General features: G+C 43.2%; 1 protein-coding gene across 2 annotated transcripts in view; it reads right to left on the bottom strand.

The window, feature by feature from the left end:
• The window catches only part of CRYBG1 (crystallin beta-gamma domain containing 1), a 108,006-nt gene that overhangs the window by 61,001 nt on the left and 24,359 nt on the right, over positions 1–22,646 (bottom strand). The window contains exon 1 of one of the 2 annotated variants that reach the window (XM_036024535.1): positions 3,964–4,109. The exons of the other annotated variant lie outside the window; for it this stretch is intronic. Within the exon in view, the coding sequence (XP_035880428.1) occupies positions 3,964–3,966 (3 nt within the window). The 5' untranslated portion in view covers positions 3,967–4,109. Of the gene's footprint in view, positions 1–3,963; positions 4,110–22,646 lie in introns of those variants that run through there. 2 annotated transcript variants of the gene reach the window in all.

The raw sequence follows: 22,646 nt of genomic DNA, 5'->3' as shown, positions 1-22,646 counted from the left end.
ACATTCCTAATTAGTAATCAAGGAAGGAAAAGGGAAACCACCATGAGGTATTTTTATATATTCACCAGATTGGAAAATAATTAAAAAGGACAGTAATACCAAGTAGTAGAGAGGATGTGGAGCAACAGAACTGCCACACACAGGAGATCGGAGTGTGGATCGGCAGCGTCTAGCAGGATAAAGACGTCCTGTGAGCAAGCAACCCCTCTGCTCGGTGCGCTCCCTAGAACAACGGTTCTCAACATTTCGGTTTCAGAACCCCTGGACACCCTTAAAACGTGGGGACCTCAAGAGCCTTTGTTTATGTAGGTTACATCCACCAACAGAGATCAGGTTACAAATTAAAACTGAGCAATGTTTAAAGTTCAGCGATACTCAGGACCCATTCTATTTATTAACCATCAGAGTGAGACATCACTGCCTGTCACGTTGTCTCTGGCTCTCTGCTGTACGCTTGTGAGAGCATGAGAGCGAAAGGCAAATAATATCTCAGCGTTACTATGGAAATAGTTTCGACGTACGGACACCTCGGGAAGACCTCAGGAAGCCCCAGGGTTCCCAGACTTTACTTTGAGAACCGCCGCCCTCCAGAAGCTCATAGACACCGTTCCAGAGCACGTGCGCAAGAACGTTCATAGCAGTGTTGCTTGTAACAGCCCCCAGCAAGAAACAGACCCCGGCCGGTCAAGAGTAAGATAAATAAATTAACTGCAGTGATTCATGAAATAGGATACAGAATAGAAGAAATGAGGGGACTTCAGTCACACACAATTGACAGATGAATTTTATGAATATAAAGTTGATCAAAAGAATCCAGACACAAATGAGAGCATGGCATATAATTCCATTGATATGAAATCAAAGGACAGGAAAACTGATCTGCAGTGTCGTGGGATATATTTACAGGTGGCAACTGGATAAAGATGCAGAAGGGCAACGATGACAGCAGTTTAGACAGTGCTTCTCTCTTGTGGTGCAGAGGCTCTTTAAATCTGTAATGTTTTATCCACCATGGATGTTTTTCATTAACTGTTATTTTTTAAAATATTACAATAAAATCTCAATTATTTATCCTGATTTCGGAGGTGTTTGGTGCCCCCTTAATGTTTGCGCCTGAGGTGAATGCCCATTCCCCTCACCCTTGTGCTGGTCCTGGTGATGAGGGAGCACAGGGACGTGTGATCAGAAAGGGACTCCAGGACACTTATGAACAGCCACCTGCTGTTTGTTGACCTGTGTCTAGTTATCCAGATGTTGCTTTATAATTACTCATTATATCTTACTCATATATTTACATGTTATACCCTTTCCTATGCATGCTGTATTTTACATAAAGCACTGCTTTGCTTTCTAATGGCATAAGCACATCTTCTAGACTTACTGGCTTTTTATTTTTACTCTTCTGTGACTTATTTCAGCTAACAATTCTTAAGAACCTACCACATGCCAGGGACCTCATAACAGTCCTGAAAGGTGATAACTGTCATCCTCATCTCACATTTCATGAAACTGCAGTGTGAAAAGTAATTTAAGTGATTTGCCTAAGGTTACATATAGCAGGTGGAACCAGAAGATGCACATTCCTCTCTGGTCCTTTTGGCTGCATTCCACCTCCCCACCCCCCGTCTCTCTCTCTCTCTCTCTCTCTCTCTCACACACACACACACACACACACACACACACATACACACATGCAATCAGGGAGAAAGCAGGTAGAACAATACCAGAAGGAGCCCAGATGCAAACAGTGTTGCTAAGGAGGGCAGGAAGGAGGAGGAGCTGGTACAAGGACGGGAAACAGGGTGGTGTAAACCCTGGAGTTGGGCTGGGAGGGGCAGCTCCAAGGAAGCCCAGAGAACTTCATGGGAACCATCCAGCTGGGGAGAAACTCACCCTTCAGCTCACTGGGGTCTATACAGTTATGGGTTTCCATTCAGTGTCTAATATCTTTTTCCACTCCCTGCATCTTCTGGCCCTCCCACCCCCTTCCTTCCTGCCCACAGGAAGGCCCACTTGGTTTCCCTCCCATGGAATTTGTTGCAAGTCTTCACTCTTCCATTAGACTGACCTGGAGGTGTTGGGACTGCATGTGCTCTGCAGATGGGGAGTCTGAGAAAGTTGCTGCTCCTTCAGTTTTGCAAAGTAAAGCATTTCATCACCTTTCACCACTCTGTTCCTGGCAGGCAGCACGAGCCCCGAATGCCTTCTCTCTGCCTCAGCTTGCATGTTGGATTGCATTTTGCAAACACTGTTCCTGTACAGGCTTGAGGCAGACAAGCCTGTGCACCCAGGTTGAGCCTGCCCTAGTTCTGACTATGCCTGGAGACACAGGTTCCTGCCCACTTCAACATCTGAATGAAAATTAAGATGTCGTCTCACTGGCCACCACGCTGTTAGTACCTTCAATGCCTTCCCTGCACCTTAACCTCATATTGCAGGGAACTCGAGGGTGAAACAAGCCTCCAAATTATCAGCCTGACTAATATACCTCTTCCTGCAGCTCTACCCACTTTGCTCCAAGCTTAAACAAGCGTAAATACCAAGGCACATAGGCTACGGTTCAATTAATCTGCTTAGTACATTTCTTAGATATTTATAATTAAGACTTAATAAAATGATTGACCCCAAAATCATAAATTTCACTTAGAAAACTTAAAATGCAGCCCTGGCTGGCGTAACTCAGTGCATTGAGCGCGGGCTGCGAACCAAAGCATTGAAGGTTCAATTCCCAGTCAGGGCACATGCCTGGGTTGCAGGCCATGGCCCCCAGCAACCGCACATTGATGTTTCTCTCTCTCTCCCTTTCTCCCCCCCTTCTCTCTCTAAAAATAAATAAATAAAATCTTTAAAAAAATTACTCTTAAAAAATTAAAAAAAAACTTAAAATGCCTTTTTGAAGGTTCATAGTCATGATGCTCTTAAACTCAGATGTTCCCTTTTTAAAAATTTGCCAAATCATTTTAAAAAGGCATTTCTTGTAACAAGTTGTTAAATCTGCAAAGATTAGGAGTTCATATCTTAGTGTAAAACTCTAAGGTATTTGACAGTGTAGTTATGAAGCCACTGTGTCTAAAAGAGCAAAGAATGGGGGAAGTGCCGAGTATTGACAAAGAAAACAGTGGTGACCGGGCTAAGCTCTTTTTTGGGGCTTTCTGTTTCTGCCTCCATGATCAAAAGAATGAGCAAAGTTGAACGGACTTCCATAAACTTCTTTTTCTTAAAGGTTTACAAGATTGGTTTTTCCTCATAACTTATTTTAAGCCATAGCATTTTTCGAATGATAGGGTTATAAGAAGCTGGATCTCCCCCATAAATTTCTGTGTCCTAATAAAAAAATCTTGTTTGGGGAAAGTATGTGCCATACATAATAACTTGTTATGGGGACAACGCCCACTGGAGAACACATGTGAAAGATAACCTACATTTTAGAAGAATGTGTAATAGAGTTCTACCTTCTCTTACCATGAAGAGAAATAAAGATCATTCCTTACTGTCAACACAGTGTTTCCCAAGTAGTGTCTTCCAAGGGGCTGGACATCAGTTGCCCTTGACTTTTGGAAAAGGGGTGGGGAGAAAAGATTATTTTTTTTTAACTGGGGGTTAGGAAGGATTAACTAAGCTCTTTATAGCACACTCAACAACGGTTGTCAGACTAGCTGATGGAACTAGCTCAACTATATTTAACAAGACTAGCTTGTCAAAGTTTATCTGCAATATTTTAAAGATCACATACTGGGTATTTTCATTTCTACTTCAAGCAAAGGGCCCCCAGGGTACTCAGCCTCCCATTATACTCCTTCTACTCACAACTGCTTACAATTTTTAAACCCAGAGAATATGCCAGCTCTAGACAATATACACATTGTGAAGTTAATTGATGTCATTAATAATAATAATACAACGTAAGTTCAAAACAAAGTCTCAGTCAATGAAGAGATCACAAAAGTTCAGTTCGTTTCTTACCATGGTGTTGCTTCTTTTTTGCTTCCTAGAGAAACACCCAGAGAAAATGAGGAGTCCAAGGTAGCTGGGCAGGCATTACCAGCATCAGCCGTTCTCAGAGTAGCCCCGTCTAGCTTCCTTCCAGCCTCCCCAGTTTAACTCAGCAGCTCCCCTCGCAGCACGGCTGCTGGAGGCTGAGCTGAATGACAGATCCTGTTTATGACGTCAAAAGCACTCTTAACAAGGGTGTGTTTGATTCAAGACTTAAAAGGGTTAAAGAGGTGTGCCCCGTTTTGGGCGTGACACTGAACCAAAGCTGCTGAAAAGGCAACAGAGAAAGTTTGGAAAAAGTTGCCGTGTATGCATTAAATTACATGGAAAACCCAATGCCAGGAGACAGAAAATAGCGTGAGAAGAATATTTTAGTTTTAATTTTCTTTTTCTGGTGAAAAAGGTCAACTTTTGTAGTGCTGAGTTTTTGCCATGTCTGTTTTAATTTCAGCTTTTATATACTTATGCTTTTTAAAAAGATACATCATATCCCATAAGCCATATACCATGTACTATGACATTGCAAAAAATGTAAGTAAGCATGCAACATAATAAAAAAGGCAAAAATTATGTTCACTTTATTAAAACCCAAATATTTGACACCAATATTCAACAGTAAATATAATTTAGTAATTACCATAACATTTGTTCTAGGAGTTTCTAGTTTATATAAGTCTTATTAAAGTTTTTCAGTATTTGGTAACAAGTTTCATTCTTCAACAAAATAGTCACACTGCTATTAGGCCTGTTAATTACTGAAGTCTATATCATTAGGTGATAGAAATCAGAAAAAATGTTCTCCTGTTTTTCCATCATGACCACCAGGATTAGAAATACAGGTTCAGCACCTACTGGCTCGTGTCGATGTACAAATTTGCATTACTGATGATGGTGAGTATATATGTGAGGAGCTTTTTTTTTATAATCTTAATTTTAGTTTAAGTTACAGTAAAGAGCATATAACAAAATTTACCATCTTAATCATTTTTAGGCATCCAGTTCAGTAGTGTTTTGATGCCGGCCTTGTGCCACTGCTCTAACCTCTTCATCCCGCAAACTGAAACTGTACCTAGAGCACAACAACCCCTCCCTCGCCCTCCCGGCCCTGACGGCCACCGTCTCCTTTCGCTCTCTGAGAGTTGAACTACGTCAGGTACCACACAAACAACGTTGGTCTTTTTGTGACTAGCTCATTTCACTACGCTCAATGTCTCGAGGTTTGTTCATGTTGTAGCATAAGACAGGGTTTCCTCCTGTTTCAGGTTAGATAATATTCCCTTGTACGTGTCTATACCACATCTTGTTTATTCATTCATCTATTGGTGAACATTTGGCTTGTTTTCAGGCCTTGTCTGTTATGAATAATGCTGCAGTGGACGTGGGTATGCAAATATCTGTTTAAGACCCTGACTTCAATTCTTTTAGCTATTGCCCCAGAAGTGGGGATGCTGGATCAAATAGTAATTTATCCTTAAATTGGGGGGGAAGCTTCATACTGTTTTCCAGAGTGGCTGCACATTTTACATTCCCATCAATAGTGCTCAGTGGTGCCAGTTCCTCCCCATCTTCACTGGCACTGGCTACTTGTAGTTTTTTGGTGTTGGCCATCCTAATGGGTGTGAGGTGGTATCTCACTGTGGTTTTCATTCACATTTCTGTAATAACTCGTGAGGTTGAGCATCTTTTCATATGCTTGTATTTGTAGCTCTTCTTTGGAGAAATGTCAGTTCAAGTCCTTTGCCCATTTTAAAACTCAGGTTATTTGTTTCTTTTGTTTTAGAATAAGAGAGCTATTCTTAAGAAAAGTAGTAATAACTAGATAACTACACCTATTTTAAAAATATATTACAAAGTTCTCTGGGCTTGGCAAGAAACAATTCACTTTCTCCTGGTCTAAACTTACCAATAATTTCCTCTGAAATTGTTTATATGAAAAGATAAAATTTGGATACATTGAGAGTTAAAATCTCCTAAAGTAAGAAAAAAGGTTACCTTAAATAATCACTTAAAATATTAAAAGGGGCCCTATCTAGTGCAGATCAGTGGTTTGAGTGCTAGCCTGTGAACTAGAGTCGTTAGTTCGATTCCCAATCAGGGCACATGCCTAGGGTGCGAGTCTGGGCCCCATTATGGGACACACAAGAGACAAACACACATCGATGTTTCTCTCCCTCTCTTCCTCCCTCCCTTCCCCCCTCTCTAAAAATAAATAAATAAAATTAAAAAAAAATAAAATATTAAAAGGTGCATTTATGAAAAGACTCAATGGTCATTTACCAAGCATAACTGTACTGGCAGAAGGTCTCACCCATGGTTACACAAGGGCTCTCGTAATTCATTCATTCATTTGGCAGCATTAATTGGTTGCCAGATTTATGTCAGTTTCTGCAGATTCAGGGATTGAAAGACACAGTCTCTGCCATCAAGGAACTCACAGTGTGAAGTAAAGGGGAAGGAAGGAGGATGGATGTGCGAAGACAGTGCATGGTGATGTCACTGTTCAGAGGTATGTGTAGGATGCAGGGGGCATGTGATGATCGCTACCATTTCTGGCCAGCCTGGGCAGAAAAGCAGTGCTTTACTGAAGGGGCAGCATTTGAATTAACACTTAAAATGCACATATCCTGGCACTGGGCTTCTTCTTTCTTTGTTTTTTCTTTCTAAAGAATTATTAAGCTGATAGCTTAATATCAGCTATCTGCTGGTAGCAGATACAGCCTTATAATCTAGTATTAATCAATTCTGTGGCAATCAGTTATATTGAAAACATTTAGTACTGTGGTTATACATATACTTGACAACATAACCTCAAAATAAGAATTCTTCTACTGATCCAACCTGGTACCTACAACATAGTTACTATGTGAGGAATAAAGACTATAGGGTTTAGTTTGACTTCCAGAAGCTTATAGACTTGTCTATAAAACAACCGATATACAGACAGGTGTGTAATTTGCTAAAATGTGTAGAGGAGACACCTGTAATGCTTTAAGAGTTCAAAGAGTAAAAGGCCAGTGAGGGTGTGCCAGAAGACTGCGGGAAGGACAAAGGACAAGCCTTGGGAGATAGATTTAATGAGACAAGAGTGGAGGAATGGCATTCCAGATGAGGGGAAGAGCCGGAAGAAAGGCCACAAAGGGACAACAGGCACAGGTAGCTCACTGGAGTGACAGAGTTACAGGACATGATGCCAGTCAGTGGAGCAAGTAAGTGGAAGGCTGAGTAAGAAAGACTAATCTAGTTTGGGGAGGGCCTTGCGAGGCAAGTTGGGAAGCCCGGGTGTGGTGCTGTGGGAACAGGTCGCTGAGCAGGGAAGTGACACGGTGTAAGCAGAGGTGGAGGGAGGCGAGCATGGCAGCCTCTGGTGGGCCCACTGGACAGGAACCTGAAGTCAGCAGTTCAGATGCGAAGGGCTAAGGGGCCTGAAGTGACCCCCAGTTGTGGAAACAGAGAAGGGAAGAAAGGACTGAGGGAAGCAGACACTACTTTCAGAATGCTGAATCCAGAGACCCTCACCGTGTAGTCTCAAGGCCTATGCGAACGCTGGGGGACCACCATGGGAGGGTGGGGAGTCTGGCCTGGGACCTACTGAACTCAGGGGACAGTTAATGTTTCCAAGCGGGAATGTCCACAAACCACGTAAAGTTGACCTAGAACCCATTTTCATTCTCAAAGCTCTACATTTACATTTTATCAAAACTCTAACTCAGTCACATATCATACCACGTCTTAGTGAGAAAAATAGAAGTGACAGTTTATTACTGGCATTGTTGGCTCTGTTATAGGGCAAGAAGTGCTATTATTTCCTGTAAAAGACACATTTATCTGTTGTCGGCTCCCATCAGCACTCTCCAGGTTTTGGGCAGGAGTCAGCCCTTTTGCCTGCAGCCTCTCCACAGGCGGGTCGTGCCAGGCCACCTGTGCAGTAAGAAGGTCATTAGTAAGCCCAAGTACTAACTACTCTGACTTGTGGGCATTTCATCATTTTGTTAACATAAAATATTTTTTTAAAAGGTTACATTTTTGTGATGATCATAATAAATGAAATAAAAATACCAAGCCTGTAGTTTTGTTTTTAAACAAATCAGTGAAATGCTCTCTCAAGTGGAGACTTCATTAAATTAACATCGGACAGAGATGAGAGGAAGAGCTGTCAGTTTTATGTATTTTTCAGGCTCACTCGAGGTCTCAGTAGCAGTGGGCAGTGGAGGCTCCACAACCCCTACAAGTGGAGGCTTGTACAAGAAAGAAGCCAAGTGCCAGAGATCCTGAATTCCAGGCCCAGCAGTCTCAGCCTCTCCTCTCCAGGGGAGCCTGGTCCTACTGCTTGGGGCTGGTTGCATCTGAGATACCACTATTTCTGGAGCAAAGGGAGGCTGAAGGCATTGCCCAGTCCTTTCTGCTAGCTGGGTGGTATTTTTTGTTGTGTCTTTTATATCTAAAAGCCTTTTACACTGAAAAAAAAAAGGCACACAGTTTCATTAGTATACATCATTTTTAAAAGTGCAATCTGAAAAATGGTTATGTGTTCTGCTCACCACCAGCATCAGGACTTTTCCCAGGGTGGGGGGAAGGCATGAGAATCGGCACACCTTCTCCTGCCTACCCCACAGCCATAGTCCCCAGGAGTCACTTCAGCTTCGAGGACTTTCACCTCACACTCATTCCTTCTTCTACCCGTGTGAATCTATGTTCCGGACCAGGAAGGCAGGGATGGGTGAAAAAGTCCTGCCTCAACTCCATGGCTGGGTCTCTGCAGAGCAGAGAGGTGGGGCTCGATGCAAGAGAAAGCTGGCTGCCAGCCCCTGACTTTCCTCCCACATCTGCCGGCCCTGCCCTTCCATATCACATTGGAAAAAATTCATGCAAACATACCTCAGCTACTAGTCACCAACAAGTGCATCTAAATAAGTAGAGATCATGTGTTCACAGGGCCCAACAAATCTTCCCAGTGCAAATATTCAGTATTTGATCTTAAAAATTTTCCAAAAGGAACCATCTTTCAATTGCCATCCTTTATTGTTTGTCATGTACTCCATCTACTGTTACTTTAGGTTTGGACTCGTTCTCCTTTTGTAACCCCCCTGGTGAGATGTTCCCCTCATAAACCCAGCTACAGAGTATTCTTTCTGTCCTTCATCCCTCAGTGAGCTGCAGCCCAGGCACAAACCTGGCTTGAAGATGGTTGGGTCATGGCTGATGCTGCCCCAAAGCTCACGCCCTTATAGGAGAAACGGGGGAAGGAGGGCTTCCGCTGGCTGTGTGGAGGCAGCCTCACACCACCCCAGCTTCGTGGACAGACAGGGTGGGGCAAAGGTAAGTTTATGGTTGTGAGTACGCAAAACACAATGTATTCTTGTATTATTATTTTTTAATTATTCTATTATTTTTCTTATGAAAAGCTGTAAATCTACTTTTCCCCCGCCCTATATTCGCACAAAAAGCTGGGTAGACTTCTGAGAGGCAAGTGACAATTATAATATGAGCTCCTTAGACTGAGGACTCCTTTCGGCGGACTTCCCTTGCCCTGCTGGAGGCTCTAGCCTCTCCACAGGAGACAAAAACCCTCCCGCAGTGCTTCGCCTGCTCCGCAGGCTGCGTGATCTTCAGACAGACATTTAGCCTGTTTCCCCGTCTGTTAACTAACAAACTCAACCCTGTCACCTACACAGGAATATTTTCTGTTCCTGATTCTAGATAGAATAAAATGGTCTAAAACTAACTCTAAACAACAGACTGCAATAAACTAAAATGATTTGCAACAATTATTGTTTTCATTTTCCATCTACCACCCCCAAAATGATGGAGGGATTATATCTTCTTGCATAGACATTATTTAAAGACTTTACATTTAAAATAGAAATTAATTTGAAGTTTTTCTTACTATTTTGATGCAATTTTAGGTCTTGTAAGACAATCAAATAAAAAACATTCTATTAAGACTATTGTCCCAAATATCTTTGTGGTAGGAAGAATTCTTGGGTGGCTCTCAAATCCCTTTCCCCTGGGGTACCTGCCCTGTGCATCCCCTCCCTGCATGGGGGCAGGGCCTGTGAACAGGAAGGACAGCCCTCCCACAGCTAGGTCCATTACAAGGCAAAGCTGAAGGGATTTTTGCAGATGTAATTAAGGTCCATAATGGGCTGACTTTGAGTTACTCAAAAGGGAGATTATCCTTTGTCAGGTAGGCCTGACCCAATCAGGTGAGCCCTTTAAAAGAGGTCTAGAGGTCAGAGACTTGAAGCATCAAAGAGTCTCTCCTGATGGCCTCAAAGGAGCAAGTTGCCACGAGTTCTGTGGCGGCAAGGAAATGGATTCTGCCAAAAAGCACATGAACCTGGAAGAGGGCCAAGCCTCAGATAAAAGTGCAGCCCCAGTCAGTACTTCACTGCGGACTGTGAGACCCCGAGCAGAGGACCCAGCTAAGCTGTGTTCAGACTCCTGACCCATGGAAACTCATGATAGACGTATGTTCTCCTTTCAGCTGCTCAAATTGTAATAATTTGTTGTGCTCAGCAACAGAAAAGTAGTTTAATATTCAATGACTATTGGCCACTTTCTAAGCACTGAGGACTTTGCCATAGATGTTTTAAAAGTATAAGGATTAATGCATCTATTTGAGGGCCTTTCATCTACTGGGGACCATAATATAGGCACCTAAGTGAGGACAAAATAAAGCAGCATGTATCCTTATTAGTCAAAGGAATTCTCAAGAACGTGAAGGAAGAGAACAATCAGGGAAGGCTTTGTGAAAGGGGTGGCACAAGCTAGGATTTGAGTCATTTTGCCAGGTAAAAATGGGACGTATCAATATTCCAGGCAAAAGGAAGTGCATGAGCAGAGCGGAGATGAAGTGCTGTGTCTCCAACGAGGTGCCAGGGCAGCACTGGCTGAGCCACACGCTTCCATGGGGGTGGCTGAGACTCCACGTGGTGGTCAACGGGCCGCCGTGGAAAGGCTCAGGAGAAGCAGGTCTGTGTGTTAGCTAAGGTAGCAAGCATTGGGCGCTCCTTCTGGACTAAAAGGGTGGCTGCCTTCTTGGTACCGAAGAGGACAAGGGGAGATCCTTTGCTTTCTCCCAGCTGTTCAGATGTTGGTACTATCTCCTCTGCTTCCTGCTTGCTGTTCAGTAAACACTAGGGTTTCTTTTTTCCTACGATATCCCAGGTGCCTTGTTTACTGACAGAAAGGAAATTTCCACTCTTTGCAACAGAGCACTAACTGCGCCCATTTCTGCAGGCAGTGGAGGGGTGACACACAGCGGCACAACCCATACATCTCTACCGCTCTGCTCCGTTCAGGAGAGCCGTGCCATGCCTGGGAACCTGACCGTGGTAAAAAGAAGATAATAATCTCAAAATCTCCTGTGATTTTTAGTGGATAGAGCTCTGAACTAAAACCAAGTGACTACATAACTGCTTGAGGTAGTAGTGCTTTGGGGAAACCAGGAAGGAGGGACTGGATTCCAGGGATGGGCTGACTTGTGGCCAGAGGAAGGGAGGAGAGGTGAGAGAGGGCGTGGCCACAGGGAAAAGGATGGGGGAGGGGCAACTTTGGCTTTGCCTAGAACATGGAATGAACCTTCCCTCTTTTTATTTGCATGTTAAAGGACAGAAGCCCTCACACAGCTAGAAATCTTGGGGATAGCAGATATTTCCATTATATTTTTATAAGTTTCAACCATAACGGTTAACTATGTACCATACATTTTGCTAAGTAAGCACTTTATATACCTAATCACATTGAATCTAAACAGGTACTTATTATTATCCCTCTGTTTAAATGAGGAAGCCAGTTCCTCATGAGAACGAAGGTAACTTGTTTAAGGTCATGGAATAAAGCATCAGTGTCCAGATTCAAACCCGGGGCTGCTGGACTCCAAATCACATATTCCTGAATACCCCCTGTGTGTCAGCTTCCACTCCCCTGCTCTGCCATAAACCACTCTGCTTCTTGGAGCCTCCTCTGTTTCCTTTCTCACAACCTTCTTGCTCATCGTTCTCCTATCGGTCTTCTTTGTTGTCCCCACCTCCACTGCCAATGTAATTCTGCCGTGTCTTGGGGCACCCAGCCACCTCTTGAGAGTTGCTCTCTCAGTCCATTCCTATGCCATGGATATCACATCACATTCACTGTGAAGTGACTCAGCCTTCTAGGACACGTTAGGGGACATGGCTGAGGCCACACAGGAAAAGGCAAGGCTAGTTACTGATAAAGCTAGTTTGTACATTGGGTCCCGCAAAGTAGAGGCTGCCCCAGGGGCCTTGCCCATGCCACAGATCAGAACCTGTGTCAGCCTGCTCTTATGGGAAACCTGTCCAGGAAACCTAACATACGCCAATCAGAATCCTCCAACTCAGCTGCAGCTGGCTTACCTTACTCTAGAAAACAGGACCTGCCAGGCTTATCAGGAAATCCCCAGCTTCCTAGCCAATCCTGCCTTCCTTCCATAGTGCCTCTTCCAACACTCTGGAGAACTCGCTCGTGCCCAGAATCCCCGTGGAAGAGTGCTCCACTGATGGTGAGGCTTGTACTCCTCCAATCTGTGAACTGTTTTCCTTTAATAAAGGACTTCAAACTGGTTACTAAACTGTGTTATTTTTGTTATTTGATGGTGCTACCTAGGGACCCTTTTGCCCTGGCCATACTGAATTGTGAGCCTTTTAAAACTATAAGTCAGACCACATTTTCCCTTTGCTTAAAATCCTCCCATGGCTTCCATTACATTGAGAAAGAAATGCAAAGATCTTACCATGGCCCCCAGCCCCTGCGTGAGCTGGCCCCTGCCTGCCTCTCTGCTGGTCTCGGCCTCATTCCCTTCCTCCCTGCCCGTGGTCTTTACCACCTGCCCAGGGCCTCTGTGCATGCTGCTCTTTCTTCTGCAGCATCCTTCCCCCAGACAGCCACATGAGTCCCCTTCAGTTAATTCAAGCCCCCTCAGAGAGGCTTTCTGGGACTGCACATCCCACCTAAAACAGCAAGCCCACACCATTTCCTCTCCCTCTGCTGGTGCTGTTTCTCCCCGCCTGCCCCAGCACCTATCACTAGCTAACAACATAACATGTATCTATTTGATTTGGTGTCAGTCTCCCTGTTAGAATGTAAGCTCCTCCAGACCAGGGACTTCAGCAGTCTATTTCACCCTAAAAACCCAGAGCCTAGAAGAGCTGGCTCATAATAGGCACCTCACACTTATGATACAAACTGCAGTGACATTAGCTGAATGAATGAATGAATGAATGAATGCATTTCACAGATTCATTCTGAAGTGAAAGGCTCAAAGTCTGGCCTGTCCTGTACGCAAGTGCCTGACTGGGGGAGAAGGCATGTCAGGCAGGTCCTGTGAGAAAGTACAGGAAGAGTGGGGTGATTTGATTAGCGTCTGATGTGTGTAGGACACAGAGAACCCCTGAAAGTTGTGCCCTACTCCAGGGCAGAAATAGATGTGAAGGACAAGGAGGAGAGCAGTACCAGGACCGGCAGACGCAGGGACACGGGGCTGAGAGGACACCCATAGGAGCTGAGTGGCACCGCCAGCCCGCAGCAGCCTCGCAGCGAAGGACCCCAGAGAATCAGTGCCCACTGCACCTCGCTCCCTCTGATTTCCTTCTAGGACACCCTTCGACTGACCCTTCGGAAAGCCAGAAGGCCAAAGCAAGACACAACAGGGTGGAGAAGGGTGGGAGAGAGACCCAGAAGGTCAAATGGACGGTCTCCAGCAGAAAAGACAAAGGACCTTGTAGGGCATCAGTAAGCTGAGCCTCTGCTTCTTGCTGTGTTGAAGGAGATGCAGATGACATCAGGCAAAGGAGGAGTTGGAAGCCTCATTACCTGCAAGACCAGCACAGAGTCCTGCAGACCTATGAGTCATGATTTCATTCTACTGGCTGCTGAGTACAATTACCAGCTGGAAACGTTTTGTAATTATTCTCTTCATACACTTAGTTTGTCAAAGGAACAGAGTTCTTTCATCTAGGCTAAACTTGCACCTCCATTGTAGCAGCCGCATATCTTGTAATACCCGAACCCTCTTGACAGCTGCAGGCAGCAGGGAGCAGTCCTAGCCCGGCTTTACACACCCCTTAAGACATGGCGATCGGCTCTGCAATGAGATCTTTCCCGACATCACAACACTGAGAACACAGATTTTCTAGCAGTAAAAAAAGAAAAAGAGCGATGATTCCCTACCTCACTCTACACACAAAGTATAACTAAAAACAAAATATAACAGCAAAAACTATAAAATTCTTAGGAGAAAACATATGTGTAAATCTTGGCAACTTTGAATTTGGCAATGGTTTCTTATAACATGTAAAGTACAAGCAACCAAAAAATAGGTAAGTTGGACTTTATCAAAAGTAAAAACTTTCGTGCCTCTGAAAACACTATCAGGAAAGTGAAAAGACAACCCATAGATTGGGAGAAAGTATTTGCAAATTATGCATCTGGTAGGGGCCTGGTATCCAGAACTCTAATAATTCAACAATAAAATTACAAATAACCCAACATAAAAATGGGCAAAGGACTTATTTCTCAAAAAAAGATATACAAATGGCCAGCAAGCACACAAACATATTCAACATCATTAGTCTTTAGGGAAATGCAAACCAAAGTCACAAGACACAGCATACTCCACACCCACCTGGGGGGACTCCTCAAAACAGTGGCAGCACTGTTGGCCACGACACGGAGAAGTGAGGACACTTAAACATTGCTGGTGGGATTGCAACAAGTGTAGCCACTTTGCACAACAGTGTGCTAGTTTCTCAAAATGTTAAACATAGAGTTACCATGTGGCTCAGCGTTTTCACTCTTAGGTATATGTCCAAGAGGATTGAAAACATGTGTCCACACCAAAGCTTGCACACGAATGTTCACGCCAGCATTATTCATAATAACCGAAAAGTGGAAACAGCCCACTGCTGACTGACTGATGAGTGGATAAACTAAATGCGGCACGTCCATACCAGGGAACAAAGGAATGTTTTTTGGCAATAGAAAGGAATGAAGCACTGATACACGCTACCCCACAGAAGAACCTTGAAAACATTATGCAAAATGAAAGAAGCCAGACACAAAAGACCACATACTGTATGCTTCTATTTATATCATATGCCCAGAATGGGCAAATCTACCGAGACAGAAAGTAGGTTCCTGGTCTCCTGGACTGGGAAAGAGAGAGGATGAGGAGGGCCTGCGGGGTTTCTTTTAGCAGTAATGGGAACGTTCTGGAACTGGATGGTGGTGATGGCAGTATGACCTTGGAAATGTACTAAAAGCTACCAAGCCACTGTCTAATTTAAAAGAGTATATTTTATCATTTGTGAATAATTTCTCAATGTTTAAAAATGGATGATGAACAGTAATGAAGTGAGACTCTTTCAACTCCCCTTATGGCACCAGCCCAAGGAAGTTAAAGTAATAAAAAATCTGAAAATACAAGAAAAAGAGTTATGGGGCCCTGGGACAATGCTGAGATCAAATATATTAAGGTACCCTGTGAGTTTTTTCACGGTTGTTTTAGTGGCCTTTGCAGAAAAGGAAACGGAAAGAAGGGAAGGTGGGAGTTAAGGCCCCTGAGTGCCTCCTGTGAACCCGGAGCTTCAGCAGAGCCTGAGGGCTCCACCCGGGGGAGGGGAGGGACGCATTCAGCACAGGCCTCACATGCGTGAAGGGCCTCAGGTGCAGACTTGCACGGTGTTTCTAAATGACATTCAAGACACTGGTATACTTGAAACAACAGCAGGAATCTTTGTACCATATAAAACTACACCTCATGAAATATAAACTATAAGATAAATCCTTACTTAGTATAAGTCCTTATGTTACAAATTACAGAATCTATTGCAGTATATTTGTGTGAGCTAAGAACATTAGTTTATTAAAAGTAAACATTTAGAACATACCATTATTTTTACAACCCTGTTTTTGGCATTTGTTCTTTCTTGTTGTTCTAATATATTAGAACTTTCTAAAATGGAAATGATCTGGGCCTGTCTTAATTTCTAAGAAGCCCTGATTATATTGGATCCCCACAACCACCCTAAGAGGTAAATATTATTGTCCCATTTTAGAAATTAGAAAAGCGAGGCTCAGCAAGACTAAATTAATTAACCTTTCTCACGAAGTTACTAAGTGACGTATAACTCACGGTGCCACTTTTAGGTGGTAAGGATGACAAAGGGTACAAATGTAGGTTTATCTCCACTTAATGCACCACAGTAACCCCTATGCCCGGGGTCCCAGGTCCCATGTGGAGTCTTTGGGTACAGTCCTGCTTGCAGCCAGGCTGTGGCAGAAGTACTCATATCCTGCGGAACGCTTCCCCAAGACTCTGCTGCTCATGCAAATGCATCAGGACTGCTTTGAAACAGAAGGTACAACTGAGAAACTTCAATGAAGGCCTGCATTTGATCAGGAATACAGAAATATCTTTGCAGACCATCTCTACCTCCTTTAAAGAGAGGACCACCCATTGAATAGAGCAGAAATGCTGCTTCAGCTTGCTTGCTAAGCTAGAGCAGGGCTTAATGTCTTCATGCTGGACAGATTTTACAGGATCTGGAGTTCTGGAAGTAAAGAGACTCTGTCTCCGGCGAGCATTGTGGAGGGAGGAGTGTAAAAAAGGAACAGACAGGGCCAAATGCCACCAGATGCATGCCACATGAATACAAAAGCCCAAATGCATTTTCCTCATTTTCCAGGGGAAGAAACTAGTGCTAAGTGTAACTTTGCCGCCGTCACATGGCAGGTAGAGCTGGCTAGAAGTCATTCCAGGTTTGCCTGACTCCTGAGAGGATGCCCCTCCCCCTACCATAGCCTATGAAGCAACACGTACCATGGTCAGGAGCTCATGTGGGCTTTGCTATACCAGTTCAAATCCCACCTCTGACACTTACTAGTGAGGAACCTTGGGCAAGGTGAGAGACCCTTATTCTTCAGTGTTCTCACATGGAAAGATAAGAATAATAATTATATCTGCCTCATAGGGTTTGATAAGGATTAAACAGAGCTTCTGGGTTGGTAAACATGTGGAGGTGCTGGGAGAGAGAAGAAAGCGTGGAAGCTTCATGCTCTTCCCCAAACCTTGCCCTGTGCATCTCTTCCATCTGGCTGTTCCTGACTTACATCCCTTTATAGTAAGCTGATAATCTAACTGGCCCTAAATTGGGGAAAAGCTGCAAAGAATAAATTATCGTTGGAATCAGAGTACGTGAAAATAAAGGACTCCACTTTTAATGCCTGGAAGAATATTCGAGAGCTCAGCCCTTGGGAGGATTCTAACTTCCTCCAAAGATAAAATCCAAAATGCAGAAGTCCTTAAGGCTAAGGAACTTGACTGTGCTAACTGTCTTTTCTAAAAAATGTTATCATCAACTGGGATTTCCACTGCATACCCCTATGCAGTGGGAAGAGAATTCCAGACCTGCAGAAGCCTGCATATGAGTCACTGGATGGCAGATAATGTTTATAAAAAGTCAAATGCAGGTCTTCGTACTTCTCAAGTCTTCCATCTGCAAATGAAAATAACACTGACCAAATATATGTCATGCCTTTCAATAAAACTGTGAATCTGCTAAAAAATGTTTTTAAGGACTAAACAATGACAATGAGAACAGTGCCCGGCATGTAGTAAATGCTATGCTATGTAAGAATGTGCTATTATTGTTTTCTGTAGTTTCTCCTAGTCAACACAGTAGAAGATAATGACCAGGGATTATAAAAGTATCTCTATATATACATATGTGATAAGATGTTAAAATGGAATGCTTTCTGCTCAGCTTCAGCCATGCCTGAACACCTGAGAGCAAACCCGTAGGCACCAAATCCCCGCACATTCCGAAGTGAGGTGCCAGACCACGTATGCAAGGACTTCCCGGGCAGGGTCTCAAGGCCAGGGTAAGAAACCCTGAAGTGAAAAGGCTGTGAAAGAGGTATCATTTGGAGAAAGCAGCTGGAAGTGGAATTTTTCTTCCCCACTCTCACTTCCCCCATGGAAGAAAGAGCACAGGGTCTTCCCCTTTCTCATGCTTATGAGGGGCATTTATTTAGGGGGACAAATGGAGAGCTTCATGTGTGTCCCTAGGAGGTTGGGTGACATAGAAGACATGTTTCTGACTCATGCTTGAGACATCTAAAGGCAAAGACTGAGATTATTGGACTAAGGCAAAGAGACAGAGGAAGGCATTGGTACTTCAAGTGATGGTGAAGGCCAGAGCATGGGAGAGAAAACCATGAAACAGACGTGGACCCAGCTGGAGAGAGCCAGCCTGGAGCAGTCTTAAAAGACCCCAGCTGAGAAGGGGGCAGTGGCAGAGCAGGGACAATGGGACTCTAAAAGGGTGGGTGTGGGTGAACTCAATGCCTAAGGGCTGAGGGTCAAGTTATGAACAGTCAGCCCAAGGCACTGGCCGTCCTGGAAATTACCTGCATGTTCACTGGAATGAAATTTAGAGTTTTAATTACTGCATTCAACTAGACATTTTACTCCCTGAAGTAAAGCTTTTTACATTCTAAGAGTTTGTGATAAATCCAGGGGATGGAAAATAAATAGTCCATAGCATGTGTTTGAAGGGAGAGCGATGGCAAACAATAAGGCTGATTTCTGTTTCACATGTTGAATTCCACCCATTCCAAGTAATGCCACTCATGTAAGGAACCGCCCTCAATACAAAAAGTCAGCCTGGGTAGGGGTGTCAGCGTGAGGGGATGAGCTGGGCACGAGGAATGCACAAATGATAATAGAAATACTTTCTAGATTATAGGGAAAGTGTCTGTACATGTTATGGCCCCTCATATGCTGCCCCCTTGCTCTTTGAAAATGAGAGGAAGAGAATGAACGTGAAATCATAGACTATGTGTAAGACATCATGAAGGATATGCATGTTTAATTGGTGGAAATGATATTTGATTAAAGTATATGCTCTTGATGTGAAGGCCCACGAGAGTTGTGTTCATTCATTCATTCAAACGTTTATTGAGCAGCAATCTTATCTAGGCAAGGTTTCTTTTGGCTTGTGTTTATGTCTAATTTGAGGTGCATGCTGATTAGAAAAAGCCTCTCTTAACAATAAGCTGGGAAAGGCATGATTCCAAAGTAAAGCTGTCATCGGTATTCAAAGTAGGAAGCGTGTGGAACGTACATGTGTTCTGTAGAAATGGTATGTTTGGGCAGAAAATACACTTTCCCTTGGTTTGTGCTCTGCCAAACAGCATCTGCCCTTAGCAGATGCAGGAGAAGCACAGCCCAAACCTTCCGGCCTTGCCCCACATGCTAATTACTTTCAGCACAAGATTTTAGAATTCAGTGTGTGACCCAGTTTATAGATTGTCACTGGTCTCAGCCAAAACTTCAGCTGAACTGGCTTGGTTGGGGTACAAACAACTGGAATTAAGGTGTAGAAGAAGAAATAAGACAGATCTAATTTTCTTGACATCCAAGACAATGCATACATACACACTCATTATTTTCTTCCTCATTTTTGTGTGCCCTCATTATTGGGGTGCTCTTTCATGGTGCACATACCTAACCCAGATGGCAGCATGTGAGGGGGTGGCCTGGGATCTTGTCAACCTCAGGGAGCAGAAGTGGGGACCACTGATGTCCCTCCACAGGGTGTCTCACATGGCAGACAGCTACCTCCCTGCTCAGGGCACAGTCCTGGCACGGGTGCTGCTGCTGGGCTCCCAGCCAGAGAGAACAGCGGGGCCCTCCCCCTTTGCGTAGGGACAGACGACAATGCTGCAGAGTTTCCCTTGCCCTAAGGGGAGGGAACTGGGGCCGAGGTACACCCCTTTCAAAGGGACCCCTGCCCCACTCTGGATCAGATGAAGAGAAAATGAAAGACCCTTTTCATGGCTTGAGATCCAAAACTTTCATGCCTGCTTCTGATGAGCCCCATAAAAAATGGATCTTTCTCAGATGAGGAACAGAGAGACATCAGAAAAACCCTGGCAGAAAAACATCGGCCAGAAGGGCAAGAGTCTGAAGGGAGAGTGGGGGTGACAAAAGACCCGATGGCCACATCCCTCCCTGTCTTTTCACTTTGCTGGTTATTGGGTCATACCTCTGATCTCTGGGGATGTCTGAGAGTGAGATGCTTTGCTAGGAGTTTTCTAAAACTCAAATGAAGCTCAATTTGAGACACTCTGAGGCAATTCAGTAACTATTAGTCGAAGACCAACCTCAATATTTTATCTAAAATAAAGTAGCCTCCATAGGACTAACTTAGAAACCATGACTCACTGCTTCAGCTGAACTTGACATTTTAGTTCCTCGAACTACAGCAGACTGCCCCTCACAAACACCCTCTGAATGAATATTCACTGTCTACTGAAAACACAGAGCGAGCCTAAGATCCACTCCTTTCATTCACTTCTGCCTCTAAACCCTTTTCTTCCTGGACTTCAGTTCACTTAGCACATTCCTCCTTGAAGGAAAGCGTGTTCCCCGTGCAGACAAAACATAATCGTGTTTAGTAAAACACAAGTATGATGAAACAATGATCAGAGCGATGTCATTTTTTCGGCTTTTGGAGAAATTTCAAAAAACATTTCAAAAGTGGCTGAGCTGAAGAAGAAGATGTATTGTCCACACTGTTGTACCTCCAGCTCTACATGCCAGGGTGTTGTCTTGTCAGATAATATTACTACTTTATCAAATATAGTAAATTTCACTAATGTACTTGTGGGGGTGGTGTTCTCAGTGCTTAATATGTAATCAACTCCCTTCATCCCTATAACCTGATGAGGCAGATGAGTTAACTGAAGCACAGAAATGTTTAGCCCGAATTCATACAGCTACCAAGCGGCAGAGCTTGGATTTGAACCTAAGCTGATGTGACTCCAGAATGTACGTTTTTAACCAATCACCACACTATGTCTCAGTGTTTTCAAAAGTGCTTGTTGTTTTACATAGGAGATTGGCCTCACTTCATGTCTGTCATGGACAGTCCCTAAAAAATTCACAGAAGGAATGTTATCTATTAAATCCCATCTACAAGCTAATTCATTTTTAATGGTAATTTACAGATCTGGGAAAATGTAATTTCATATACTGAATGACCTAATAATGTTAATTCATGATCAGCATTTTAAAAAATCCCCTTGTTAAGTTTCCCACGAATATTAATCATAGATAAATCCATAGCCACATCATTCGGTGCTGTCGTAGCCAGCAGGAAACTCAACCAGGGAGTCTGACTCAAAATGTATTTGAAATCCATTTTATGAAATGCTCTTTTGGTGTTAGATCCAACCCACATAATTACAGAATATTAGAGCTGAAAGGGGCCTTGGAGTTTATAGAATTTAAGCTCCTTAAATGAGGCTGTCCAAGGACACGTGAGTTGTCCCTGGTCCTAGAGTCATGCAGTGGAAGGACTGTCATGAGAACCAGCTCACAGACTCCCAGGTCCCAATGCCCTTCTCCACTTTACCGTGCTGCCTGCCCTGTCCCACGTGACGTTTTATATGAAAGAGTAACACGCTTTCATTGCCTAAGGCTAAAGACACTTCCCTATGCTCTGTACAGACAAGTTTAATATTATTATATTCCACCTGTTGAATTTTGGAAATATACCTGATCTACTTGAAATACGAGTTAGGTGGTGTTTACCGTTTCTTCATTTAGAGAAGCAGACAGGTAAACATCATAAAATGCTAGCAGGAGATGAAATAGAAGTGTGGCAAGTGAAAAAGGTTATTACTTTTCATCCTATTCACATGGATACTTATTTCCTAGCATTCTCTTCTATTTCATCTCCATGGAAATTGGTGATGTCTCTGAAAACCATAGAAAATACAAGCTTTGTGAAAGAGAAAACATGTCTCTTTTCAAAATATTAGCTCCTCGGCCTCATGTCTGGTCCATGAGCTCAAGACCTCTGCAGTCTGCCTGCTCTCAGTTCCTCTGCCAGAACACCTGGACTTAACCTTTGTTCCTTCCAAATCACAGACTTTGTCCTATTATCTGCATCTCAGGAAACTTCAGCACTACCCATTGACTCCAGGATAAAGCCCAAAGTTTCGAAGCCCTAAACAGACTGCCAGTCTGTTTATATACATCCTTCAAGCACATTTGCCTTCTCATACCTATAGTACACTGATTTCATATTTGCTGTTCTGTTTCATTTTAATTTTTCCATGTATATTTCTTTTGCCTTTTCATCCATTTCATAAGTTCCTTTAGAGCAAGGAACATTTTTTTACACTAAAAATATTTCCTATGTGCCTTAAACACATAAAAGAACTAAGTAAATATCACTAGCTAATTATTTAATTGCCTTTCCATTATCTTCCCCTTTTGCCAATATTTTTCTTGAAGAGTTAGCAGTTAAAATATCTGGGGTGATTTTATTCTAAGAATCTAAAAGCTATGAAAAGTATCTTTAGGTAGAGCCTTTTACCTATGATTCATGGTTAAATTCAAAGATAACCTGTTAAAGCGTTTATTAATAGTTTAAGATAACTAAGAAAATAAGAACAGATAAATTCAATCCTTTTTTGTTTTGTTTTAAAAATTGACTCATTTGCCACAACATTGATGGTTAAAGGGGAACAAAAATATAAGAACAAGAATATTAGTGGAGTCTCACATATCATATATTTAAATATTTCAAAGATATAAATCAAGCTGATAAACTATTAAAGTA

Source organism: Phyllostomus discolor, chromosome 4, assembly GCF_004126475.2.
Source record: "Phyllostomus discolor isolate MPI-MPIP mPhyDis1 chromosome 4, mPhyDis1.pri.v3, whole genome shotgun sequence".
NCBI classification, from domain to species: Eukaryota; Metazoa; Chordata; class Mammalia; order Chiroptera; family Phyllostomidae; genus Phyllostomus; species Phyllostomus discolor.
Note: the sequence above shows the minus strand (reverse complement) of the source record. Positions and strands in the feature narration are given on the sequence as shown.